Source organism: Aotus nancymaae, unplaced genomic scaffold (assembly GCF_030222135.1).
Source record: "Aotus nancymaae isolate 86718 unplaced genomic scaffold, 86718_ANA_hifiasm-v0.15.2.pri h1tg000062l, whole genome shotgun sequence".
NCBI classification, from domain to species: Eukaryota; Metazoa; Chordata; class Mammalia; order Primates; family Aotidae; genus Aotus; species Aotus nancymaae.
In genome coordinates this window covers 25,165,156-25,178,313 of record NW_026988476.1, presented here as the reverse complement: position 1 = coordinate 25,178,313, position 13,158 = coordinate 25,165,156, and the positions used below count along the sequence as shown (strand labels likewise).

The 13,158-nt window shown below is 38.4% G+C and overlaps 1 protein-coding gene across 4 annotated transcripts in view; it reads left to right on the top strand.

The window, feature by feature from the left end:
- The window catches only part of DLGAP5 (DLG associated protein 5), a 45,084-nt gene that overhangs the window by 19,043 nt on the left and 12,883 nt on the right, over nt 1-13,158 (top strand). For all 4 annotated transcript variants that reach the window (XM_012451004.2, XM_064365886.1, XM_064365887.1 and 1 more), the window contains exons 11-13: nt 1,838-1,923; nt 3,324-3,484; nt 9,864-9,968. In XM_012451004.2, the coding sequence (XP_012306427.2) occupies nt 1,838-1,923; nt 3,324-3,484; nt 9,864-9,968 (352 nt within the window). The remainder of the gene's footprint in view (nt 1-1,837; nt 1,924-3,323; nt 3,485-9,863; nt 9,969-13,158) is intronic.

Sequence of the window (13,158 nt, the reverse complement as noted above, 5' to 3'; positions counted from 1 at the left end):
GCCTTGGCTTCCCAAAGTGCTGGTTGGAATTACAAATGTGAGCTACAGCTCCTGGCTCTAAATTTTTTTTTTTTTTTTTTTTTTAAGAAAATTGGGCAAGCGTGGTGGCTTATGCCTATAATCTCCCAGCACTTTGGGAGGCTGAGGCAGGCAGATCACCTGAGGTCAGGAGTCAAGACCAGCCTGGCCACATGGTGAAACCCCACCTCTATTAAAATACACAAATTGGCCGGGTGGGGTGGTGGGTGCCTATAATCCCAGCTATTTGGGAGGCTGAGGCAGGAGAATTGCTTTAACCTGGGAGGCAGAGGTTGCATTGAGCTGAAATCATGCCATTGTACCCCGACCTGGGCAAGAAGAGCAAAACTATCTCAGAAAAGAAAAAAAGAAACAAAGTCTTTCTTCAGTTTTTCCTGCTAAGATAACTTTTGATTTTTTGTTGAGTTGTTTTTAATCTCTGGGTTTGGAGAGTTTTTTTTTTTTTTTCAAGTTTGTAGATTTATGTAAAATATCTACAAAATTTACCATCTTAATCATTTCAGTGTACAGTTTAATGCTATTAAATATATTAATAATGTTGTATAACCATCACTGCCATCCATCTCCATAACTTTTCATTGTAAAACTGAAACTCTGTACCTACTAAACAATAATTCACCATTCCTCCCTCCCCCAGCCCCTAGTAAATACCATTCTACTTTTTGTCTCTATGATTTTTGACTCCTCTAAGTATCTTATATAAGTAGAATTATGTAGTATTTGTCTTTTTGTTACTGGATTATTTCACTTAGCATAATGTCCTCAAGGATCATTCATTATTGTAGCATGTGTCAAACTTTCCTTTTCAAGGCTGAATAATATTTCATTGTATGTATATACCACATTTTACTTATCATTTGTCTGTCATGGACACTTGGGTTGCTTCCATGTTTTAACTGTTGTGAACAGCTATGAACATGGGTGTACAAATACCTCTTTGAGACCCTTCTAAATTATTTTGGGTATATACCCAGAAGTAGAATTGCTGAGTCATATGGCAAGTCTATTTTTAATTTTTAGGAGCTACCATACTGTTTTCTATAGTGGCTTTGCCATTTTACATTTCTACCAACAGTGTACAAGGATTCCAGTTTCTCTGCATGCTAGGATACTTTTCACATAGACACAGATTAAACTTTTTTTAGGCCTGGATTTCTCAACCTTGATACTATTGACATTTTAGATTGTATACTTGTTGTGGGTGTATATCCTATACACTGTAGGATGTTTTGTGGCATCCATGGCCAATAGCACTCCTCCAGTCATGACAATGAAAAATATTTCCAAACATCACCAAATGTTCCCTAGAGGGGGGCAAAATTGGCCCAGTGAGAACCACTACCTTTAAGCAAGCAAAGCCTAATAATTAGAATCTGTGAGGCCCTATCACTGTAATTCTGGACTTAACAGTTTTTTGCTTTAATTTACTCTTGACAGTTGAGTTGGCTTTAGTTTCATGGACAATGCAGAGAATCTAATGCATGTTTAGGAATGTCTGACTTTGATCAACCTCTGAATAAGAACAGAACAAACTAGAAATGTTAGCTTAAAAAATAGGTTCTTGGCATTATCCATCCACATAAGTTTCAGGTGTAGAAAAGGATGTATATACACAAGGTATCAACTTGTATTTATGGATTTTAATATATCATGGTTTATAAATCAGTATCAACTTTGGGAAATTAATATTGTGCCTACCTTTTATAACTTCCTAATATTATATATTATAATATTAGCTAATACCTAGATACTAGTGTGAAAATCACTTGTAGAACTGAAATGTATGTCATAATTTTAGAAATATCCTCCAGTCAGAAACTGAGAAATTAACTTCACATTGCCTGAAGTGGGACAGGAAGCTTGACTTGGACATTCCAGATGATGGTGAGGGAACATTTATATTTTTTGTCTTTGCTTTGCTTCTTTTATTATGGCTATGTTTCTCTGAAACATAAAAATATAGCATTGCCTAACTTTATATTTTCATTATTATTCAAAGTAGCAAGAATTTTTCTTTTTTAACCTGATGTCTACAGTAAAGCAAGAATTTTTTTTATCTCAATATATATTCCCTAATATCCGTGTGCTAAAGTGGTATATAACTTAAAAAGATGTAAGTAATTAGAATATTGACTGTCATTCCTTTAACTTAGACATTTTTCTAACCAAGCAAATAACAGTGAATATTATTGGCTTTTTTGATATGACTTCATGGGTGATGTCAACATCTGTTATTATTTGTACAAAAATATATTCTGAATGAAAATTACCTAAATTGCTGGGCACAGTGGCTCACACCTGTAATCCCAGCACTTTGGGAGACCTAGGCGGGCATATCACGAGGTTAGGAGATTGAGATCATCCTGGCTAACATGGCAAAACCCCATTTCTACTAAAAATACAAAAAATTAGCTGGGCATGGTATCACATGCCTGTAGTCCCAGCTACTTGGGAGGCTGAGGCAGGGGAATCACTTGAACCTAGGAGGCAGAGGTTGCAGTGAGCCGAGATTGCACGACTGCACTCCAGCCTGGGTGACAGAGCGAGAGTCTGTCTCAAAACAAAAAAGAAAAAGAAAATTGCTTAAATAAATATGGAAAAGATTTTCTGAAAAGTTTTTAAATCTGACTTACTTGGGGAAGTTGTTAGAAAAAATTATATTCTGTCAGTATGAGGTCCTTCTTAGATAATTATTTGCAATGAGTTGTGTTATTTACTTACTTATTTCTAAGACAGAGTCTTGCTCTTTTTGCCCAGGCTGGAGTGCAGTGGCATGATTTTGGCTCACTGCAACCTCCACCTCCTGGGTTCAAGTGATTCTCCTGCCTCAGCCTCCTGAGTAGCTGGGATTATAGTCACCTGCCACCATGCCCAGCTATTTTTTATATTTTTAGTAGAGACAGAGTTTCACCAGGTTGGCCAGGCTGGTCTCAAACTCCTGGCCTCAGGTGATCCACTCACCTAGGCCTCCCAAAATGCTGAGTACAGGCGTGAGCCACTACATTCAGCTGACAGAGAGTTCTTATAAAGTACAAGGAGAGGGAGAATGTTATTTAGTATATAGCAATAGGTATGAGAGTGAATATTGTTAATTTTGAGCAGGAATAGAAGCAAATAGTTAATACTCAGTATTTGTATGACAAAGTTTTGTGGTAGATATTTTTTGTTTTGCTTTAACAATCTGTAAGTCCTAGGATATTTGGAGTGAAGTCTTACTGGTGGGCTGACTTGCAATGAATGTCTGTTTTGTCCTTTACTTTTAAAAAACCTCTTATTTCCTTCAGCTAAAGATCTTATTCGCACAACAGTTGGGCAAACAAGACTCCTCATGAAGGAAAGGTTCGAACAGTTTGAAGGACTAATTAATGATTGCGAATATAAACAAGGTATAAAGGAGACTACCTGTACAGATCTGGATGGATTTTGGGATATGGTTAGTTTTCAGGTATGTGGTTAAATATTTCAAATATATTAACTTTGGACTTTTTTTTTAAGTAGCAGGAGTAAAATGGGGTAATATTAGCTGCTTAGGTACCTGTAATATAAATTAGATGTTATAAAGCACCTTTATAAACTATAAAACACAATCTAAATTTTATGGCTGATGTCCTCTTCTCCCACATATTGTCAGGATAATTTCTTTGTGGGTTGAAAACTGAGATTATTTTCAACTCTTGAATAGACTATAATGATTTGACCTATGAGAAATGAGTCAACTGGCTTTTGGTAGTTGAGTTCAGCTAGCAGTTACTGAGTTCCTGTTGTGTCTACGGCATCGTATTAGGAGTTGATAAAAGGGTGTGTTCCCTGTCCCAGAGGAATTTGTAGTTTGATTAGTGACTGAGATACAAAATATAACTCTAATGTAGAAAGTGCTATGATAGAAGAAATCACTCGGAAGAACAATAAAGGTATGGGGGAAGGTGACTCTAGCTTTTTGAACTTGCTTTAGAAATAAGCATATAAAATAGCATTTTAAGAACCAACAGCCAACAATAGACATTGAAGAAAGCTTCAAACCTAGCTGGGCATGGTGGCTCACGCCTGTAATCCCAGCACTTTGGGAGGCTGAGGCGGGCAGATCACTTGAGGTCGGGAGTTTGAGACGAACCTGACCAACCTGGAGAAACCTCGTCTCTATAAAAATATAAAATTAGCTGGGCATGGTGGTGCATGCCTGTAATCCCAGCTACTTGGGAGGCTGAGGCAGGAGAATCACTTGAACCCAGGAGGCAGAGGTTGCAGTGAGCCAAGTTCACGCCATTGCACTCCAGCCTGGGAAACGAACAAAACTCCGTCTCCAAAAAAAGAAAAGAAAGAAAGCTTTAAACCTAGAAGAAAAAGGCCAAAGCAGACATGTAGGAAGAAAGCTATTTGGATGGACTTTTAAATGCAAGTATTAATATTCTCAAAGAGACCGGACATTTCATCTGTCAAATAAAAGTACCTATTAAAAAAAGAACATTCAGAGAACAATAGCTCTTTGAAGTTAAGCAATATGAGAACAGAAATGTAAGATACAATAGGTAGAATATGAAGTTAAGGAAATCTCAGCTAGGCACAGTGGCTCAAGCCTGATACCCTAGCACTTTGGGAGGCTGAGGTGGGAGAACCATTTGAGCCCAGGAGTTCAAGACCAGCCTGTGCAACAGTGAGAGCCCATCTCTACAGAAAATATACTTAGCCAGGCATGGTGGTACATGCCTGTAGTACAAACTGTAAGACAGAAGAGATTAGATAAGAAAATTATATGGGCCAGTCCATAAAATATAATAGCCAAATAATAGCAATTCCAGAAAAAGAGAACAGAAAAAGAAATTAAGGAGCAAGTGAACAATAAAGGAGCCTATTGAGTGCTTAGCACTGAGAATCAGAGTAGACCCACAGCAACTTACATCATTAAATACCGTCGTATAACTCTTGGGATGAAGAGGGTAGCATCCAGGGAAAGAAAATAAATTTTATATGTAGCATAAAGGGTTAGAATCACCTTAATCTCTCAGCAGCAATATTATGAGCTAGAACAATACCCTGAAAATTGTGAGGGAATTTAACTTCCAATCCGGAGTTCTGTACCAAACCAATCAAGTGTGAGGGTGGAAAGGTCCTTTTCAGACACCCAAGATCTCATTCACCTTCTTCCACGTACCCTTTCTCAGGAAACTGAGAATGTCTCTCATAAAGATGAGGGAGTTGCCCAAGAAAAGAGGAGAGTGGGCTCCATTCCCAGAAAGAGGTGAGGCCCTGTCTCAAAAAACCAAGCCAAAACCCTGAGCAAACAAACAAAAAAAACCAATATTAAGTCTAAAGAAAACGTTGTGAGGAAGGAAACAGAATCTCAGCAGCTGTATGGCCCAGATGTGAATAGTGTTTATGTAGTCATAACAGTGCAAGCATTACTTTCTGATCAGTTTTTATATATTTACTAGTTTTTATATATTTAATAGTTGGTTCACTAACACTCTTCAAGTCTGACCAATTGATTCTGTGGGGGTTTTGTATCATTATAAGTTGTGGATTTGAAGGTATGATATGTATACATTGTTTATAGTCATTATCTTTTTTTGTTTTTTTTTTTTTTTTGAGATGGATTCTCGCTCTGTCACCCAGGCTGGAGTACAGTGGCGCCATCTTGGCTCACCATAACCTCTGCTTCCCCGGGTTCAAGTGATTCTCTGCCTCAGCCTCCTGAGTAGCTGGGATTACAGGTGCCCGCCACCACACCTGGCTAATTTTTGTATTTTTAGTAGAGACAGATTTCACCATATTGGTCAGGCTTGTCTCGAACTCCTGACCTCAAGTTATCTGCCCACCTCAGCCTCCCAAAGTGCTGGGATTAGAGGCATGAGCCACTGCGCCCGGGCTGTAGTCATTATCCTGACTAATGCTCATTTCCCAGCTTTGGCTTAGTGGGAGCGACTTCAGGTTGGGCATTTTTTTTCTAACACAAAAGAGCTACGTTGAGCTATCTTTTACATATGATAAAATTTATTCATTTGAAATAAACAGTTCAATCATTTTTATTAAATTTACAGAATTGTGCAACCATCACCATAATCCAGGTTTAGAACTTTTTGTTTGTTTGTTTTGAGATGGAGTTTCGCTCTTGTTGCCCAGACTGGAGTGCAATGGCGTGATCTCGGCTCACTGCTACCTCTGCCTCCTGGTGTCAAGCCATTCTCCTGCCTCAGCCTCCCTAGTAGCTGGGATTATAGTCATGCAGCACCATGCCCACCTAATTTTGTATTTTTAGTAGAGACGGTGTTTCACCATATTGGTCAGGCTGGTCTTGAACTCCTGACCTTAAGTGATCCACCTGCCTCAGCCTCCCAAAGTGCTGGGATTACAGGGGTGAGCCACCACGCCCGGCCAGAACATTTTCATCAATACAAAAAGGTTCTTCCTGCCTGTTTGCAGTCAATCCCCATTTCTACTCCTAGACCAAGGCAACCATTAATCCACTTACTGTCTCTGGAGATTTTCCTTTTTTGGGGTATTTCATATAAGTAGAATCATACATTATGTGGTCTTTTGCATCTGGCTTCTTTCATTTACCATGTTTTTGAGTTTTATGCATATTGTAGCTTGCCCCGTGTACTTGGTGCCTTTTTATTGCTGAGTAGTATTCCATTGTATGTGATATTCCATCGCTTATCACTATTCAACAGTTGATGGACATTTAGATTGCTGCTACTTTTTGGTGATGATGAATAATCTGAATATTTTCACACAAATCTTAGTGTGTACATATCTTTAAATTTCTCTTGGATAGATACCTAGATATTGCTAGGTCATATTGTAAATTTATGTTTAACTTTTTTTTTTTTTTTTTTTTTTTGAGAGAGAGTCTCGCTTTATCGCCAGGCTGGAGTACAGTGATGCGATCCTGGCTTACTGCAACTTCCATTTTCCGGTTTCAAGCAATTCTCCTGCCTCAGCCTCCCGAGTAGCTGGGATTACAGGCACTCACCACCACACCCGGCTAATTTTTTGTACTCTTAGTAGAGATGGGGTTTCACCATGTTGGCCAGGATGGTCTCGATCTCTTGACCTTGTGATCTGCCCACCTCGGCTTCCCAAAGTGCTGGGATTACAGGCATGAGCACTGTGCCTGGCCTGTTTAACTTTTTAAGAAATTCCCCAAACTGTTTTCCAAAGTGATTAAACCATTTTACATTCCCACCAACAATGTATGAGTGTTCTATTTTTCACATCCTCACTAATACTTGTTATTGTCTGTCTTTTTTATTATAGTAGTCCCCCCTTATCAGAGGTCTTGCTTTCTGTGGTTTTGCCACAGTTACGCCAGGTATAGTACAATAAGATATTTGGTAGAGAGGAGAGACCACATTCACATAACTTTTATTATGGAATCCTGTTCTAATTGTTCTATCTTATTGTTGATTATTATTGCTGATCTCTATGCCTAATTTATAAATGAAACTTTATCATAGGTATGTATGTATAGGAAAAAACATAATGTATATAGAGTTCAGTACTATCTGCATTTCAGGCATCCCCTGAGGGTCTTCGAACAGATTCCTTGAAGATAACGGGGAACCTATTGCATAGCCATCCTAGTAGGTGTGAGATACCTCATTGTAGGGTTTTTTGGTTTTTGTTTGTTTGTTTATTGAGTCAGGGTCTCACTCTGTCACCCAGGCTGGAGTGCATTGGCACAATCTCGCCTCACTGCAACCTCCACCTCCTAGGCTCAAATGACCCTCCCGCTTCAGCCTCCCAAGTAGCTGAGACTACAGGCATGTGCCACCATGACTGACTACTTTTTGTATTTTTTTGTAGAGGTAGGGTCTCGCCATGTTACCCAGGGGCTGCTCTTAAACTCCTGAGCTCAAGCGATCCACCCTCCTCAGCCTCCCAAACTGCTAGGATTACAAGTGTCACCATGCCTGACCTCATTGTAGTTTTGATTTGAATTTCTCTAATGAGTAATGATATTAAGTATCTTTTTATGATCTTATTCGTCATTCATGTATCATCTTCTACTGAAATGTCTATGTAAATCTTTTGCACCCATTTTTAAATTTGTCTTTATTAATTGAGTTGTAAGTATTCTTTATGTATTCTGGATAAAAGTCCCTTATGAGAAATATTTGCAAATATTCTTTGAGTTTGTAGCTCAACTTTTAATCCTCTTAATGGTATCTTTTGAATTTTTGGCCAGGCTGGTGTTGAACTCCTGACCTCAAGTGATCCACCCACCTTGGCCTCCCAAAGTGCTGGGATTACAGGAGTGCACCACTGCACCTGGCCAGATTTTTTTCTTTTATGTTGTGATTTTGACACCGTGTCTAAGAACTCTTATGTAACCACAAGTCACAAAGATTTTCTCCTGTGTTTTCTTCTAACAGTCTTATGGTTTTAGCACTTACAGTTAAGTCAATGATCCATTTGGTTAGTTTTTGTATGTGGTATAAGATTGTGAATCTAGATTCATCTTTTTGCTTGTGGATACCCAATTCTCCCAGCATTGTTTGTTGAAAAGACTGTCCTTTCCCCATTGAATTGTATTGGCACCTTTGTTGAAAATCAATTGGCCATGAGTGTAATTCTGAGTCCTTTGACATTTACTTTTCTTTTTGCTTTGAGATAGGGTCTTGCCTTATTGCCCAGGCTAGTCTCGACCTTCTGGGTTTAAACAATCCCCATGCCTCAGCCTCCCAAGTAGCTTGGATTATAGGCATGTGCCACAGTGTCCAGAGACATTTACATATTTTTAAGGGAGAGCAAAGCTGACAGGATTTGTGTGTATAAGTGTATAGCATGGAGACTCAAAGCATGGTACCAAACTGTTGACAATGGCTAACTCTTTGTAGGAGACTGGAAGTGTCAGAAGGACGGAGATTACCTTTCCATCCTATTAAATATATTTGAATCTTTTAAAATGAGATTGTGTCAAGAAAATGAAAATACAAGGCACAGACTGGGAGAACATATTTGCAAAAGATTATCTGATAAAAGACTATTATCCAGAAGATACAAAGAGCTCTTAAAACCCAGCAATAAGGAAATGAACAACCCAGTTAAAAATGGGCAAAAGACCTAAACGGATACCTTACTATAGAAGATATACAGATGGCAAATAAGCATATGAAAAGATGCTCAACATCATATGTCATTAGGGAACTACAAAACAACAGTGAGAGATACTGCCACACACCTACTAGAACAGTGAAAATTCAAAACGCTGCCAGCACCAAATGCTGGGGAGGGCATGGAGCAATAGGAACTTTCCATTCACTGGCTGTGGGAATGCAAAATGTTAAATCCACTTTAGAAGACAGTTTGGCATTTGCTTGCAAAACTAAATATACTCCTACCATACGATCCAGCAATTGCACTCCAAATGAGTTGAAAACATGTCCATATAAAAACCTGCACACGGATGTTTTTAGCAGTATAGCAGCTTTGTTCATAATTGCCAAAACATGGGAACAACCAAGATGTCCTTCAGTGGAGGAATGGATAAATAAAAATATAGAGAGAGATTGTGTTCACATTGTGTAATTTAAGAAACAAAAACATTTAGGATATCTTTTCTACCATTCTGGTCAAAAATAATCCAGGAGAGTTATTCATATGTGATTCTTTATAGAGATTTTGGAGGTTTGTAAGACGAAAGACAACAATGAACAATTTTACCGTAAAAATTCTTGATTGGAACACTAAATTGAGAATGACTCAGTCCAATTTTAATAACTCATCATTTCTGAATCATCCTCAATTTTTTTAATCTTCAGCTCGTTAGTTTATAAATTAAATATGGTTAACATTAGTCTGATAAACTTGTGCTTTATTAACAGATAGACGATGTAATCCACAAATTCAACAATCTGACCAAACTTGAGGAATCTGGGTGGCAAGTCGATAATAATGTGAATAAAAATACAAACAAAAATGTCTTCAGGGTAAGTATGTGGGTTTTATATCTGAATTTTTTTTTTTCTAGTTAAGGGACTGTTCTACATACATCCAAATTTCTAATACAGATTCTTCTAATTTCTTGTTTTTAAGTTCTAAAAACATTTAGCTTTAGGTTTCTCGTTATTTTGCAAAATTAAGTCTGTACATTACAGTGTACTGACTACTTTTGAAGAAAGCAAGGAAATTGATCAACATAAAATTTAGGATAGTTATGTCTAGAGAGAAGAAAGGAGGGGCTGTGATTGAATTGGGGTAACAAGAGGGCTTCTAAATTATCAGATAGTGGATACATGAGTGTTTCGTTCTTTAAACTGTGCTTATACATTTTGATATAATAATAGTGGTAGGTCATTTACATAATGCTTAGTATGTGCCAAATATTATTCCAAGTACTTTATATATATTAGTGAATCCTTAAAACAGTCATATGAAATGGACGCTGTTATCCTTGTTGCTTTGTTAACATGATAGATTTTGTTCTTATCTGTTTCTAGTAATTATTTTTCTAGTAATGTTTTTGAATTCAAAGTTTTTGGCTTGGGTGCACACTTTTCAAACTGAGCATTGTCCATTTTATGATTTGATAAAGATGCATGTAGTTATAAACTCAGGTTGTCTAGATAAGTATTCTGTTATACTGTGTAATCCAAATAAAAACTGTCTTGAATTCTATCTTAGGAGTTTAACTTGTTAAAGTATTTTTTTTAAACCTTATTCAAAAATATTTTACTAGGCTAGGCTCAGTGACTCACGCCTGTAATCCCCATACTTTGAGAGGCCGAGTTGGGTGGATCACCTGAAGTCGGGAGTTCAAGACCAGCCTGACAACATGGAGAAACTATGTCTCTACTAAAAATACAAAATTAGCTGAGCACTAATTAGTGGCGGCACATCCCTGTAATCCCAGATTTTCGGGACACTGAGGCAGGAGAATCACTTGAGCTCAGGAGGCAGAGGTTGCAGTGAGCCAAGATTGTGCCATTGCACTCCAGCCTGGTCAATAGCGAAACTCCGTCTCAAAATAAATCTTTTTATTAATAAAGTCTCAAAACAAGGACCCTGAGGACAGTGATTAAATTAATTGAATGGATTTCAGAACTACTAAATAGTGAAGGATTCTACATTATTAAAGCTACCATGGATATTTCATATTAAGGATTTAGTACTGGAAATATTAATATCAGTGATGCAGATAGATCAGGGCTATGTCTTATAGAGATTTGTAATTCTGCCTGTTATCAGCAGGTGTCTCTCTCCTTCTACTTTATAGGCTACTGTTAAGATTATCAACAAATAAAGCTAATTTTTTATACTATACTTGAATACCACTCCCTACTACCTCTTATTTATTAATCCCTCATTCCGTCAGTCTGTTTTGTTTCTTCCCCCCTTTCTTCTATCAGTCCGTAAACATGTTAAGTGTCTTATTGTTCTTTACATTAAAACAAAGCTGTGGTGTCTGCTTCTCCCTTTAATTATATGTATACCCCCATTTTTCTTTCTTCCCAGTCACTGACAAGCATCCTAAAATGTTGTCTATACTCTATTAATTTTTGTTCCTTTATTTTTCTAACTCGTTGCAATTCAGTATTCCCCTCTCTATAATTTTAGAATAGTTATCTAGATTATTAGTCCACTAGTTGCTTAAGTTATTATGCACTTAATTTTAAAATCTAACCCTTCTAGATCAGGTGTGGTGGCTCACACCTGTAATCCCAGCACTTTGGGAGGCCAAGGTGGGCAGATCACAAGGTCAGGAGCTTGAAACCATCCTGGCTAACATGGTGAAACCCTGTCTCTACTAAAAATAAAAAATTAGCCAGGGAGGCATGGTGGTAGGCGCCTGTAATCTCAGCTACTCAGGAGGCTGGGTAGGAGAATCCCTTGAACCCAGGAGGCAGAGGTTGCAGTGAGCAGAGATCATGCCACTGTACTCCAGCCTGGGTGACAGAGTGAGACCTCATTACAAAAAATAAATAAAAATAAATTTAAAAATCTAATTCTTCTGCAGTATTGCACAAACTTGGCCCACTGCAACCTCCACCTCCTGGGTTCAAGCGATTCTCCTGCCTCCCAAGTAACTGGGATTACAGGCACGCACTGCCACACCTGGCTAATTTTTTGTATTTTTAGTAGAGATGGAGTTTCACCATGTTAGTCAGGCTGGTCTCGAACTCCTGACCTCAGATAATCCATCCACCTCTGACTCCCAAAGTGCAGGGATTACAGGCATGAGCCACCGCACCTGGCCTCTTTCTTTTTTGTTTTTTTTTTTCTTTGAGATAGAATTTTGCTGTGTCACCCAGGCTGAAGTACAGTGGCATCATCTCGGCTCACTGAAACCTCTGCCTCCCGAGTTCAAACTGTTCTTGTGTCTCAGCGTCCCAAGTAGCTGGGATTACAGGCACGTGCCACCACACCCAACTAATTTTTTTTTTTGTATTTTTATTTTTATTTTGGTATTTCATTTATTTTTTGAAACAGGGTCTAGCTCTGTTGCCCAGGCTAGAGTGGAGTGGCACAATCTTGGCTCACTCCAACCTCTGCCTCCCAGGTTCAAGCAATTCTCCCACCTCAGCCTCCCAAATAGCTGGTACTACAGGCATCTGCCACCACGCCCAGCTAATTTTTTGTATTTTTAGTGGAGCCGATGTTGTGCCATGTTGACCAGGCTGGTCTGGAACTCCTGGCCTCGAGTGATCTGCCTGCCTCAGCCTCCCAGAGTGCTGACATTAGAGGCATGAGCCACCATGCCTCTGAGCTTACTTTCTTATTTTTGAAATTATATTCTGCTGATTTCCTTTCTACTTCTTTGCCTATTCTTCAGTCATGTTTGCATATTTGTTTTCCATTTATCCCTTAAATGTTTTTGATATTTAGAATTTCTACCTCTACTCTCTTCTTTCCTTCCATAATTTTCCTGTGCAATCTTACCCAACCTATGATGATCCCCAAGTCTGTATTTCAGACCATACTTACTAAGCTCTAATTCTATATATCATGACTCAATATATTTAAAAATCAATATATCCCAAACTGACTGCATCTCCACACACACCAGTGTTGCCCTGTCTCAAATAATGCTATTACCATCCCACCAGGTGTTCAAGATAGAAGTCTCGATATCTCTTTTGGTTCTTTCCTTTCTCTATTTCACCACCTCCACCCCACACA